This window comes from Ochotona curzoniae, unplaced genomic scaffold (genome assembly GCF_017591425.1).
Source record: "Ochotona curzoniae isolate NIBS_2020 unplaced genomic scaffold, NIBS_Ocur_1.0 contig_43, whole genome shotgun sequence".
NCBI lineage: Eukaryota > Metazoa > Chordata > Mammalia > Lagomorpha > Ochotonidae > Ochotona > Ochotona curzoniae.
The window spans coordinates 29,307,258-29,322,548 of record NW_024466218.1 but is presented as its reverse complement, the minus strand read 5'-3'; the positions used below and the strand labels follow the sequence as shown (position 1 = coordinate 29,322,548).

The window sequence follows — 15,291 nt, the reverse complement described above, 5'->3', positions numbered from 1 at the left end:
AGACAGCCCGGGCCAGTGAACTGCACTTGGTAGTCAGCTGTCCGAATCCTGTAGGCCCACAGTGCACGCGTACATGAACAGGAAATCCGCTTTAGTTGCTCTGAGTCACAAAGATTTGGCAGTGTTCATTTCTGTAACATAACCTGGCCATTATAAAATATTATGCCCTAATGAACTTTTGCCTCCCCTTTTTATTATTTGTTCCTGGTAGCAGCTGTTGTTTGTTGAGTGCTTGTGTACCAGTACTTGGCGTTCTGTGCATAGTATCTCACTTAAGCATCACAACAATCTGATGAGATGATAATTTACCCTTTTAGAATAAGAAACTCAGAGATTTGTAATTTGCTCAATGCAACCAGCTTAGGTAGCAGCAGAGGTGGGATTTGAACTATATTCCGACTGTAAAATATTCTCTTTCCTCTCTGCAACCAGTTATTTAGTAACATTAACTCAGAAATTATTCAGGTAATTGTAATTTCTTCTTGCTGTAATAAAAGCTAATTCCTTCTTCTTTTTTAAATCAAGAAAGATACTAGCCCCACTTTGTGTTGCAGTGGGTTATGCTGCTGGCTGCAATGCCAGCATCCCATAAGAACATGGAAGACTTAGCTGCTCGTCTTCAGATCCATTCCTATTCGTGTCCTGAGCATGGAAAAGTAGTGGAAGATGACCCAAATACTTGGGCTCGTGTCACGCATGTGGGAGACTCAGAGAAGTTCCTGCTTCCTAGTACTGCTCTGGCCTGGCCGCAGCTGTTGAGGTCATTTGAGAAGTGAATGAGTAAATGGAAGATCTCTCCCTCTCTCCCTTTCTTTGTTATCTTTTTAAAAGGTAACAATAGGTTGCTAGCCTGGGAATTATATTTTCACTGCCATGCAACTTACTTAAGTCTGTTTACCAAACTTCTCCCCAAGAACTATTAATTCTGTTTAATAGTTTTAACTTTGTACATAGATTAAATTTTTTTCTCTAGAAACAACTATTTTTAATATTTATTTTTTTGGTTTTTATCAAGGCTAGACCCAAAGACGTTTAGAAAAATTGACCAGGGGCCAGCACTGTGGTATAGTGGATAAAGTTGCTACTTGTGATGGTGGCATAGCCATATGGGTGCCAGTTAGAGTCCCAGCTGCTCCATTTCCTATGTAGCTCCCTGCTGGTGCACCTACGAGGAAGCGTGATGGCCCTAGTGCTTGGAACCCTGCATCGTGTGGGAGACCTGGAGGAAGCTCCTGGATACTGGCTTCGGCTGAGAGCAGTCCTGATTTGGATAGTGAACCAGTGGATGGATGACATTTCTGTCTCTTTTCCCTTCTGCCTTTCAAATAAGTAAAATCACAAAAGTTGACCAAAGTAGAATTTGTGAAAGCATTATATCTGTTACATGTTATGTATTTGTTGACCTAAGAATTATTTGAAATTTAACAATAGACAGACACACTCAGTCTTCATTGCTGAATCCAGTCCTGAAAGGGCTCCAGCAAATAATCATTTGGAAAATTTTTGTTGAATGCAATAATTAGGACTTTATTGTAACTCATTTGAACATTTGTTTCTTTTTTTGTTTCTTTTTAAAGATTTATTTTGTTTGAAAGCAATGAGAGAGGGCATGGGAGGGATAGAGAAAGGTCTTCTATTGGTTGGTTCACTCTTCAAATGGCTACAAAGTTTGGGACAGGGCCAAGCTGAAGTCAGGAGCCTGGGGCTTCATTCTGGCCTTGCATGGGGGCAGCAGTAACTCCTGCCCTTGGTTCATCTTCCCTGCTTTCTCAGGCACATTAGCAAGATGCTGGATCAGAAACGGAGTAGCTGGGACTGAAACTGGTGTTCTGATGTGGAATTGCAGGCATGGCTTAACTAGTTGTACCACAGCTGTGGCCCAAGCTTTGTTTCTGAAGTAACGTGTGTGTGCCCAATTTGTCGCCCCAGTGTTACTGCTTATTTATTTTCTGATCTTGAGCTGTTATGGAGCCAGTGATGGTAGAAGTCTCTGCAAACTCTCCCTTTCTTGCTCTTTCACCTCTCCTTGTATACTCTTCCCCCCACGTTCTAATTTAGCCAAGATATTGGATACAGATGATTCCAATTATTCCAGGTGTTTTTAGCTACAAGCCCAGTCTCTGTTCCTGCCCATCCCAATGAGCGCTAATCAACTCCTTAACTCACAACACTTAGGTATTCGCTCCTGCCCACCTGTGACTCACCTATAAACTGAGAGGGGATGGTAATGCATTGTTGTGTAGTCACTCCCCTCACAAGCTCCTTTAAAAGGCCTCTGAAGTGGGCGCTTACTCTCTTTTTGGCCAGGTGCTCCTGTTACTCTGGCACCTCGACTCTTTGCTGACCCAGGACAGGTAATCCCCTATGCATGGTCCCTGTGTACTGCTTAGATGGGACAGTGGATATAGTAATGTTGTTTCTGGTTTGTGTACTATCAGGAGTTCCAGGAGAGGTGAGTCCTCTGGCAGTAGTGGAATGTGGACAGAGAAGCCAGGGAAAGGTGAATGTCTGCAGCTTTGTAAGTGTGTCCAGGTTATTCATTGCATGTCTCTTAGGATAACTTATACTGTTGGGGAAGCTGGGACATAGGTCTTCAGCTTAACGGATGAACTTAAGGGTAATGACCATTTTTTTTTCCCTTTGGATTATGATTGGTTGGATTGCCGTATGGACTTGTGATTTGCTATTTCTATTATGCTGTATTATCACCATGCTTGGTTAATAAAGACTCCTTAATAAAACCTTAGACATGTCTGATGTGATCTTGCTCACATCCCATTTATTTAGTTTCCACATCTATTACGTGGGACTGTAAGAATCAGAGATATTAGTAATATTCTTAATATTTATGAATGCTCTTAAAATATAAAATTATTATCAATATCAAGTAAAACAAAATACAGGACAATTATTTAGAAAATGTTAAGTACCTAGACACGCAATCCTTTTCATGTGTTGGGACTGAAAAAGTATAGAAGACTTGACCTTAGGTGGCGTGCTCCGTGTTCAGGTATAGGTGTGGGAGGTGTTTGATGTGAATCAGTTGTTGACCAGTTCTTGATGAAGCATAGTAAAGCAAACTCATGGGAGAAAAGTGTCACAGATGGGAATTCTTGCTTTCTGTAGAGGACGTGATGACTTGAGTTTTGGGAAGTCTTCCAAGAAATGAGTCATTTATTTTTATAGCCATCCTGTTCTGGCTTTTCAGAGTTTTGGGTGTGTGAATTGGTGTCCAAAGTCATCTTTAAGAAATTTGCAGCATTTCTGTGCATATTGTTTCTATATTGATTCTAACAAATGCCAGGCTGCAGAAATGACACTGCTGAAAATGTGAATAAACAAAGTATGTGCAGTTCTCCTTACCCACTCTAGATTTCCTTTATAAAACCAATCCTAATGAGACTGAAATTAGTTTTTGCAGAGTATCCCTATAAAGAAGATAATAATTTAAAAATATTGGCTCAATGAAAATCTCAGCATATTTAATTGTTACGTTTCTGTCATAATTCATATTCTTCTTCTTTTCTGAATGAACATAGTGATTTTATGATAATATGTAAACAGTTGAAAGGATGATTTAGCAGAATATGCTCCATTTATAAGAGCGCAGGTTTGAGATTTTTCAAAACTTTATAGCAAAAGAATATTATAGAATTAATACTTTCAAATTGAATTAATGGATGCTTGAGGCTAAGACCACCCATGCTACTTGTGACTTTTCATTTGCCTTTTCTTAGGTTGTATTTAATTGTTGTAAGGTGATAATACTTTGAATTGGAGTAAACATTAGGCAGTTGCAGCCCAGAGAAGTGATGCTCTACCCAAGATCAATTGTCTAGTTGGTAGCAGAGTTAACAACAGAAGGGTCTCACTGGACAAAGCTAAATTATTTCTTCGATTGCTTTGACCTTTTCCTCAAAGCAAATCATGGGTAAAAAGCAGAGTATCCCTATGAAGCAGATAATTTAAAAATTATTTTAAATGGTCCTTCCATTTACCATCTGTGCCCAATGAAGAGGGCGCTGGGCTGTAAGCCCTTAACTGATCTGAATGCTAGATGGAAAAGTCAGGCCTAAAACACTCTTTCGACAAAGCTGTAGTAAGAGTGTTTTTTTGTGGTAGGAACCCTGCCTTGATGTGTCTAAATCATTCAAAAATAGAGTTGTTTCACTGGTGAAGCTGCTGTTTTGTGTTCTGTTTTTGCCCTTTGTTGTCTCTGCTAGTCTTGATCTCCATTCTGTTCTGTAAACTTTCCACTGTTTTCCCTTTTGGTTCTTGTTTGGAAATATTGCCTCCGGTTTTTCTCTTTACCCAGTGCGTTTTTCAATCAATTTTTCTTCCCGTTATTTCAGAACCATGGCTGCTATGGGAATGAAGGTAGGAGTTTTGCTTCTGTGCTGGCACAGCATCAATCATTTGTCAGCTGACTGAGTGAAAACTTTTAAAGTCAGCAGAGGGCACTGTTTGTCTTTGATATTTTGAAACAAAACTTTAAAAGATACCTACTAGGAATTAGCTTTGTCTTCCAGGAGAAGAATGTTGACACCATTTGTATGGCATGGTAACCAACAATATCGACATCCCGCCCAAGCTGTTTAGAAACAAGGAGAGCCAGTTATCTAGCTGATTACCTTGGTTGTCTCTTATGGTGAAGTTAGGGTTGTTGGCAGCCTCGGGAGCCAAGCTGTAGTAGAAATGCTGACCGTTATGTGGGTCATCTTGGTCCACTGCACTCACTGTCTGGATTAGCTGAGGGAGGGACATGAAATCAGGTGAGTTGGATCAAGGGACAAAGCATGAGAACCCAGGGAAATCTCAGGAGCTTTTGCCTGAGGAGTAGGTGATTGTGTAACTTACCTGGAAAGTCTCTGTGCCATCCCACAATTCCAGATTTAATTTTGTTTTATTATCAGGCCTAAGCATGTGTTACCTAAATAGCTCAGATTTTAGATATTAATGTAACATTGCTGCAATGCTGCCAGCTATATTCAGGCAGTGTAAATGTGAGCCCGGGCTAAAGGACTCTGAGGTTCTACAACATCTAGCTTGTCTCTAGTTGTTTTTACTTCCACCCAGTATGTTTTTGTAAAGGCTTATTTCATCTATTTGAAAGGCAGAATTATAGAGAAGGGGAGAGGTAGACACAAGGAGACCTGACTCTTTATAAACCAGGTGTCCTCCCTGAGCTAGAGTTTGGAAAATCTTCACATTTCTCAGAACCTAAATTGAAGGATAGAATTTGCAGTATCCTGTATCTTGGACTAAAGTTGACAAATATAACAGAAATGTGGTTCATGTCCTGAATGCAAAGTCACAGATCAGCTGTACTTGAAAGCATCACATAAAATAGCCTGTTGAAAACCATATTTATAAATGAAGGATGAAGCGATTAAAGTGCCATCAATTTCGAGGACTACGATTCCTCTGAAGCCTTTGAAGAAAGAGAGGGGTTTAATTCACTGTGCTACTTATCATCCTGTTTATATTATAGATTAAAGTTAGTCTTCTTTGTCATAAGATACTTATGTTTTGTAACACAAAAGTGCATGTATGTAATTTATTACAATGCATGAAAAAATGTTATTAAAGTCTTGGAGCTGCTCACTCCAGACTCAGCTAGCGTGGCTCAGTAACTTCTCTTTTTGAAACTTGCTTTCTTGTCTTTGTTCATGTAAACATGTAGCACATACCCTTCTTTCTTTATGATAATGATGCCCATTTCCTGTGCTGTAAACTCTTCATTGTAATTTGTTATCAGCCGCATAACATTTCAGGTCTTTCCAAGCTAGAAATTCAAAAGATTTGGAAGTGCAATTATTCTAGATTTGTTTGGAAAAACAAAACAAAACTTCCAGGAGGGCTATAAATCATGCATTGAAGAATCACCCATAGATAAATCAGTTGCAGTCAGAATCACCTGTGCCCCTGAAGGGCTGGGAATCTCTTTATATTTCCTTTAAAAATGTATATTTATTTTAATCCTATTTGAAAATAGAGTGATCTTCAATCTGCTGGCTTATTTCCCAAATATCCCTAATAGCCAGGATGGGTGGGGCTAAGCCTAGGAGCTTCAAACGCCATATGGGTCTCACATGTGCATGGCAGAAACCCAAGTGCTCAAGTCCTGACCAGCTGCTCTTCCTCTACATGGTCTGTCATTTGTAGATTCAGCATGTGATCGTATAGTTGATCATAACAGTTTCAAGGTGGGTAGATCCCTTATAGAGGCTGTGAATACACATTATAAAGGTGGCTATGAATCAAGCCACTGTGAGAGCACAATTTAAATTATAAAATGCAGTGTGGACTCATGAATAGTTATCCTAACTGTGGATATACAGTATACAGAAGTTGAGGAATCAGTTTTGTGAACTGTATTTTCTGGAGTCAGAATGTCTTTGATAGCCAATCTGGTTATTGACGATCATCCAGCATGTTGGGTTAGCCACAGTGCATCGTGCCAGCCCCTTACCTGCCCTGCCTTGGCATTCTCGCAGACGACAGTGTCGTGGAATCGGGGGAACTCTGGAGCGTTGTCATTCACATCTAGGACTTTGATTGAGACAGAAACACTTCCCACCTGGGAGGGATTATCTACAGAAACACGAGGAAAACCAAGGATAAGAATTCCGTACATGGAAAACACCAGCTCCTTGCTGGACTTGGATATTTACGTGGCCAATCTGGCTTTTTAAAGGAATCAGTAAAGCACATTGAAATGGTGACCCAAGCATAGGATACATACACAAGTTCCCACTTAGAACGTGGCCAGACATAAGCAGCTCAGAATGAGGTGGACAGGTTTGCTCTCCAGGGTGAGAGGCGAAGGGTGAGACTTGAGGTAGAGGGAGTGTCACTAGAAGAACTGTAGAAAGTTGACTTTCCTACTTATTTCCTTTTCCTCATACTTTAAATTCTGGAGTTGAAGCAGATCCATCTGAATCCTGGACTTTAAAATAGCCCAGTTCTCACTGCATGTACACGGTGTGGCCTGCGTGACCCTTTTTCCTATGAAATAATTAGTTCTTTGAATTGTATTTCAACAAATTTTAAGTTCTTTGTTGAAATATAGATAACACCCTTCCTCCCTTTGTTAAAAGATTGACTTATTGGAAAGGCCCTTACAGAGAGGGAGAGAAAGCTACAGATCAGCAAGCTTCCATGTGCTGATTGACTTCACAGATGGGTTCAGTGGGTGTTGGGTCAGGCCAGACTCGGGAGCTTGGGTGGCAGGAATACTAGCACACGGGCCATCTTCAGTTGATTTCCCAGGCATATAGGAAGGGAGCTGGGTCAGAAATGGAGTGGCAGAGACTCAAACCAGTGCAGATATAAGACTCCGGAATTACAGGCGGTGCTTGCTGGATCACAGTGCTGGCCCCAGAACATTTATTTTGAGTGAGGCTAAGGGGCTTTTGAGGGATCAAGTATATCCCCGATCCTGTCTTTCCTATAGTCAGTAATGGAGAAATGTGTAATTCTGAAATGGATCTTCTGCTTGGTATTGCCACAAAGAATCAATTTCACAGTGTCAATACTGACGCTCCAAGAAGACAAAATAGAAATTAAAGACACGTTGGGGCCAGCCTCGTGGCATAGCAAGCTAACCCTCCACATGTGGCACTGGCATCCCATATGGGTACCAATTTGATTCTTGGCTGCTCCATTTCTGATCCTTTTTCCTGCTGATGGCATGAGGAAGCAAGGAAGGAATGGCCCCGGTCTTGGGACCTTTGCAGCCACATAGGAGAGCCAGAAGTTATTGGCTTTGGATTGGCCTGGCTCTAGCTTCTATGTCCATCTGGGGAATGTACTAGTAGATGGAAGTGCTGTCTCCCTCTGCCTCCTTTACTCCCTTTTATTTCTACCGTTCAAATGAAAGTAAATAAATAAACCTTAAAAAAATTAAAAACACAGAAAATGTGGTATATAAAATCTCAGAATGTATTGTTCTTCTGGTTCATTTTTCTGTACCTTTAAAAAAATTATTTATTTAAAAGATTTATTTTTATTGGAAAGGCAGATTTACAGAGAGAAGGAGAGACAAAGATCCTCCATCTGCTCATCCATTCCCTAAATGGCCACAGCTGTAGGAGCTGGGCTAGTCTGAAGCCAGGAGCTAGGAGCTTCTTCCAGGTCTTGGATGTTGATGTAGGGTCCCAAAGTTGCTTTCCCATGCCACAAGTAGAAACCATATTTTCATTTCTTCCCTTAAAAAATAAAATTTTTGCTATGAGTTCTAGAAACGTCCACATTCTGTAATACATTTTGTTCCCAAATGGAGACTAATTTGTTATGTTACTTACTCATTTCCATAGCAAGAACAGTGATATTGTGCCAAGAAAATTCTTCTCGATCTAGGGGTCTTGCAGTCATTAGAGCACCTGTTGTTATATCGACATAGAAAAATCTTCCAGGGTCACTGCTTCTGTCAATGGAGTATCTATAAAGACATGAAGCGTGTAAGTGAGTTCATCTGGTAGACTTCCAACTGCATCCTGCACAAAGAGCTGAATGAGTGCTATGTGGACAATCCCTAACTGCACCAGTTCTGTGCTGTGAATTAGAAGATGGTGTCTTCAGTTTTCTCACACTAACAATTAAGAGCCCTCTTCCAAAACCTGCACATGGAAAGTATTACTTCAGTTTCCTCACTGAAAAAAAAATGCTAATAAAGAATCTGAGATTCTTAGGGCAGCTAAGCTATTACTTTTTAAAGCTTTATTTCTTCAATAGGCAGAGTGATAGAGAGGTAAAGATGAAAGGTGGGAGGGAGAGATTGAGACACATAATGCTCACGCTGCATCAGCTGGGGCTTAAGCAGGTCAGGCCAGAAGCCAGGAACTGCATCCAGGTTTCTCACATGGGCAATATGGACTAAGAACTTGAGTCATCTGTTGCCTTCTCAGGCACATTAGCAGGAAGCTAGATTGTAAATGAAATAGCCAGAATCAGGCAAACCTGAGATTGGATGTGGGCCTCTCCAACAAATGCTTAACGCAGTGTACCGCAGTGCCCACCCCGTGGCAGTTGGAAACTATTCCAAGTTCACTTTGTGCTATTTAAAGCTTAAAACCTTGCATTTTGGAACACCTCGAATACTGTCGTGTGTGTGTTTGTGCACACACATATATAAATTTATAATAACTTTCATGTGAAGGCCTTCTCAAAGATTGATCTTAAACTGAAAATGGGTAAACATGTAGTTTAGTAGTTTTAGTCCTTGAAATTAGTATTATCCTGTTGGAAAGGAAAGCTTTGCACAGGCCCTTTGTAAAGGTGTTAATGACTCACCTCCCGGCCAACACAATAATGGCATTTATAGTTGAGGAGTCGTTATCTATGGAATGCTTTCAGCAGGATGAAACAGGCAGTCTTGGTTGCTTATTGTACATAAGCCTGCTTTTTATGAACTTATGGGGTGCAGCCTGTTGGAAAATGTCATGTAAGGTATGTAATTGACGAAGTAGAACAAGCAGATGTTCCATAACAAAAATTACTTTGTGTTCAGGTAGTGCACTTCACTCGGTGCTTCCCCCGCTTATGTTGAGCCTGGACCAGTGTGTGTCTTGATTGCAGGGAGATGGTTGATTGACCTGTTCTGTCTTCTCTCTTTTCTTGGTTAGGGTTCTAAGTCCAGCATTTCGATTGGGGAAATCTCCAGAGAAACTTTGTCTGAGGTGTTCTTAGACCAGATTCTTGTATGTACTAGCAGGTACAGGGCCCGGCTCAGTCCATGGCCCTGATCAGCTGGTGGTTGATTCTGTTTTCAGCCCCAGCTGTATGTTTATATAAGCATGATTGAGAACTATCTTTGAGACTGTTAAGTAGTCCTTGGTAAAGGACAGCCTTAATTTCATAAATAATCCTTGTATCTGTTTGTGGGGTATAATGTGTTTCAGCACTTGCATATACCGTATCTATCACCGTTGTCTCACATATTTATAATTTATTTGTCCTAAGAACACTTAAAATCTACTCTTATAATTGAATCCCTGCCACCCATCAAAGCTAGCTTTGATCTGAGCCAGTCTCAGCTGATTCAGGGCTTTGGGAGTGGGTCAGCAGATGGGATACCTCTTTCTGTTTCTCTGTCTACCTTTCAAAAAATATGTCCTTTGAGCAGTTTTGAAATCATAGTACATCTTATTATTAACCATGCTTACAGTGTGATACAACAGACAGCCAGAACGCCTCCTGTTGCCTGGCTGGAACTCTGTGCACCAACCAGCATCTCTCCATTACTTGTGCACTCCCCCTCCCCCGTCCTCTTTTAGCCACCACTCTCCTCTAGGGGTGTGACTTTTGACAATTCCACATATAGGTGAGACAGGTAATAAGTGATTTCTGTCCTGACTTGCTTAGTATATTGTTTTTTAAATGATTCATCCATGTCATCCAAAATGACAGAAATTTTTAAAGAACAATTTGACAGTTATGGTTTACTGTAGGACAGCATTATTTTATACATACGTTAGAATGGCAAAAAGAATGTTCTTCTTTTGGGAAAATGTTTTTGTTAATTTATGAGAGGTAGAGCAAAAGAGTAAGAAAGGGATGGATAGAGAAGGGGAACTGCCATCCTCCGTTCACTGACCAGATGCCTGCAATGACCGCTGGCTGTGGTCGAAGCTGGGAGTCTGGAATTCAAGGCACGTCTCCATGTGAGTGGCAGAAGCCTAGTCATCCTTGCTGCCTCCCAGGATCTGCCTTACTAGGAAGCTGGGATTGCGAGTAGAGCGGGGGCTTGAACCCAGGCATTCTATCCTAACTGGCAGTGTACCCACCCTCCTTTCTTCAGGTTGAGTAGTGTTTCAGTGTTTACAGATCACGTTAAATTCCTCTGTGGGTGGGCACCCTGTTTCTACATCTTGGCTGCTGTGAATAGTGCTGCAATAAGCATGAGAGTGCAAATACCTCACATGCTGATTTCAGCTGTTTTGAATTTATAACTAAAAGTGGGATAGCTGGATCATAGAGTAATTTTATGTTGATTTTTTTGGAACCTCCATACTGTTGTTCATATTGGCTGTATTTGTATTTCTACTGACAGTGTACAAGGGTACTCCTTTCTTTGCATTGTTGCCAATACATTATATCTTTTATCTTTTGATCATAGTTAATTCAATAGGTAAGAGGTATTATTTCATTGTGGTTTTAATCTGCATTTCCTTGATGATTAATGGTTTTTGTGTTTTTTTTTAATGTGTCTCTTGATCATTTGCACTCTTTCTTTTGATAATGCTTATTGAGGATTTTTTCCCCATTTTTTATGTTAGGATATTTATCTTGATTCAAAACAATGCAAAAATGCAAATCTATAGTATTCAAAACAGCATGGATGGGACTGGCATAAAAACAGACACATAGACCAAGAGCATAGGATAGAGGACCCAGAAATAATCCCATGCAATTATACTCAATTGGTTTGATACAGAGTTGCCAAGCACACACTGAAGAAAGGACAATTTCTCATTTATGGTACTGGAACACTGCTGTTCAAATAAAGAAGGATGAAACTGGACCTTAGCTGACCCTCCTTATGGAAGGATCACTTCAAAATGGATTAAAATCTCAGTTGTAAGAGCTGGAACTATAACATGACAGTAAAAACATCAGAAGAAAATGTATCAGACCTGGACCTGGGAAATTATTACTTAAAAATATTTCCAAATAGACCACAAAACAAAAACACAATGGAATTACATGAACCTAAATAGTTTTCGTGCAGCAAAAACAAAACAAAACAAAAATCCAAAATAACCCTCCTAAACCCAAAAAACAACCAACAGACTGAAGAGAAAATCCATGGAATATAATACATTTGCAAATCATACATTGAATAGTAACAAAAAAGGAACTCAAATACTCAACAATAAGAAAATGGCCAGTAGTTAATAATAGTTTCACTTATTGAACCAGACACCATACTGTGGACTTAATAGTTTCTTTTAAATTTTTTTTGTTATCTCTGAGAAGCAATTATTATCTCAACAGTTAAAGAAACTTAGGAAGAGGCTTAGGGAAGTTAAGTCACTTTTATACAATTACATGGGTAGTAGTTTACAGAGATAAGATTTGACACCATGTATATGGAATTATAACTGTTCTTAGAAATTGTTTAAATAGGCACCAGAGACTGATTTGGGTTACAAATTCTATTTAAAGTTGCTAGCAATTGCAGCACATATTCTTAAAATTGTTGAGACAGAGAAACTACAATTTTAGTGAGAATAAGAAATTTCTTTAATGCGTTGTTTTTCCAAATCTAGGTTAGGGGGTTGTGAAATCAGTATGATGGGCTATGATGTAAAGCTTTTGCTATAAAGTATGTATATGTGTGTATATACACAGTATGTACATGTTCATGCTTGTGTATTTTATAAAATGTTCTGTTCTGCAAAGATTCAGCATGACTGTTAGGAAGTAAAGTTATAAATAAATGAATAAGGTATAGGGAAGTTAGAAATATTCTAGTTTATGACTCTGGGAGGGAATTTAATGAAGCAAATTAAGATGTTTATGTGCCTGTGACCTCTCCTTTTTAGATTTATTTATTTTTATTGGAAAGTCAGATATACAGAAAGAGATAGAAAGATCTTCTGTCCAATGATTCACTCCTCAAGTGGCCGCAACAACCGGAGCTGAGCCGATCTGAAGCCAGGATCCAGGAGCTTCTTCTGGGTCTCCCACGTGGGTGCAGGGCCCCAAAGCTTTGGGCCATCCTTGACTGCTTTCCCAGGCCAGAGGCAGAAGGCTGGATGGGAAGTGGGGCCACTGGTGTCACAGTGCCCTTATGGATTCCCATCATGTGCAAGCCAAGGACGTTAGTTGTTAGGCATGAGACCTGCGGGGAGGCCACTGGGGGCATTCCTTTCTCTGAGTGGAACACGGGCCATGGGTCAGGACTCAAGAAAGCAAAGGAGTGCAAGACACAGATGGAAAATGAGGACACTGGGATATGCTGGTGCATTGTCTAGATGCCTCTCTCTCTCTCTCTCTCATTCACCATAGTTCTCTAACCACTCTCAGCAGGACAAGCATAACATGACAACATGTGAATGCAAAATTGCCTCAGGCAAAGCTTCACTGTCGGGCTCCCTGCTTGTTGCTTGGCAGAGGACAAGGTCTCTGGATGTGGCGACAGCTTAGAGCAGAGCATGACTAGCAGGCTTGCTGAGTACACATGCCCTGAAGGAGGGCACAGCAGGATGAGCCATTTCCACATGAGGAGAGCTCTGTTTCACTTGCCAAATTGTTCAATATCTGGTTGCCAGAACTTCCTTGAACATTTATTAAAAATCCAGGGGATCCGGACTGTGTTTAAATGAATATAAGTCTGCAGACTTCATTTTTGGGCTTAAATGACAACTAGTTTATATACTTGAACACAGAATTGACTCTAAAAAGATTATACAAATCCTAGTAACCTCCACTAATGTTCAGTGTTCTTTTATCCATGAAATTTTAATTTTTGGTTAAATGTCCAATTGTTTTATACTTTTGCATTCCCTATTCCACAAACATTTTAAGAAAAGATTTATTTGTTTGAAACTCTGGTGAAGAGAGTGAACAAGAGAGAGAGAAACTATCTTCTATTTGCTGGCTCACTCCCCAATGACCACAATGGCCAGGGCTTCTCCAGGCTGAAGCAGGCTCCCAGAGCTCCATCTTGATCTCCCATTGAGTGGCAGGGACTTCAGTACTTGGGCCATCCTTTGTGCATTCCTGGGTAGTAGGTCAGAAACTAAATAGCCAGGACTTGAACTGGTGCCGCAAAGCTGGTTCTTGTATGTTGCTTTTCTAAACCATTTTAATCTATTTGAAAGGCAGAGAGATGGAGAGAGTGAGAGAATTGAATTAGAGGGTTCACTCTCAAAAGCCTGTGAGAGTCAGAGTTGGACCAAGTTAAAGCCAGGAATCTGAACTGTTTCTGGGTCTGCCTCTTAGGTAGCTGGGATCCAAGTACTTGGATCGTTACTGCTGCCTTCCAGGGAATGTATTAGCAGGAAGCAGAATTAGAAGCAGAGCTGGGACTCAAATCCAGGCATGTTGGTGTGGGATGTGGGCACCTCAGGCAATTCAGCTGCTATGCCAAAGGCCTGTCCATGTTGCTTTTCTGATGATTTATGCTTTAGTAATCTAATGCCATTCTTTGAAACAAAAAAATGCATAGGATGAATTAGATAGCAATCTTGTATATAGCATACATAAATTATTTTACAATAAAATAAAGATTGTATGAAAAAAGGGATAAAGTGAGTAATTTAGGGAATGATAACAGAGGAAATCAGTTCCCTACTGGATTTATTAAATGGTAGTCAGTGATTTGACTCTTAGGTGCTTTTCTCTTTTCTCTCTTGCTCTCTCTCTCTCTCTCTCTCTCTGTCTCTCTCTAAGGATTTATTCACCTCTTTGAAAGTCAGAATTACAGAGTGAGAGGGAGGTGAAGAGATAGGGAGCTCTCATACACCATTCTGTCTTCATATGACCTCAGTGTCTGGGGCTGGACATGCCCAAGCCAGTAGCCAGGAGCTTCCTCTGGGTCTTCAATGTGGGTGACAAGGGTTCAAACACTTGGATTACCATTTGCTGCCTTTCCTAGGCTCTTAGCAAGGAACTGGTCCAGAAGAGAAGTAGCTTGAATACACTTACTGGCACCCAAATGGCATACCATTGCCACAGACAGTGGGTTTACCTGCTATATTATAGCACTGGCCCCTAGGTGCTTTGATTTGGAATATCTAGGAACTTGACATTCTGCTTGGTCCCAGGGACCATTCTTTGTTGTTGTCGGCAGAACAAAACCTTACATCAAGCAGTAGGAATTCTGGTCTCTCTTTCAATTTTTCCTTTTGTGATCACAATGCAGAGGGAACATTGTACACATTTTGCTGAAATTCCACATTGTCCCTAATGCCTGAGCCCTTGTCTTGCCCAGAACTGGGACCCTGGATTTTTCCAGTTTCTTGTTGAGGATCTAGAATCCTACCCCAGAATAGCCCAATGGGTCCTACTCTGTGCCACCAGCCTGTTCATTCTCGTGGTCTCTGTGACTGGGCTCTACTGGAATAGCCAGGTACTCCGTGATGGAGCACTGGACACTGATACACATGCTGGCAGATAGATGATCTACACCTGGCTCATTATCTAAAAGGGTATTTCTTGTAAGCCAGACATTTCTTTCTACCTCATTTTGTTCCATGTCTGTACAGAATGTAGAGCTGCTGGTGTTTCTCCTTTTCTTTTCTAGAGATATCTTGAAATCACAAAAGAGTTTCATCTCAAATA

The 15,291-nt window shown here is 40.5% G+C and overlaps 1 protein-coding gene and 1 long non-coding RNA gene across 2 annotated transcripts in view; one reads left to right on the top strand and one right to left on the bottom strand.

Annotated features, from left to right (window-relative positions):
• The window catches only part of CDH20 (cadherin 20), a 49,047-nt gene that overhangs the window by 6,980 nt on the left and 26,776 nt on the right, over positions 1-15,291 (bottom strand). Inside the window, exons 7-9 of the mRNA XM_040984746.1 lie at positions 8,307-8,443; positions 6,473-6,594; positions 4,632-4,749 (exon numbers count right to left, since the gene is read on the bottom strand). Of these exons, the coding sequence (XP_040840680.1) occupies positions 4,632-4,749; positions 6,473-6,594; positions 8,307-8,443 (377 nt within the window). The remainder of the gene's footprint in view (positions 1-4,631; positions 4,750-6,472; positions 6,595-8,306; positions 8,444-15,291) is intronic.
• LOC121159575 overlaps positions 1-15,291 on the top strand; it is a 41,763-nt gene that overhangs the window by 16,815 nt on the left and 9,657 nt on the right. The window lies entirely within an intron of this gene.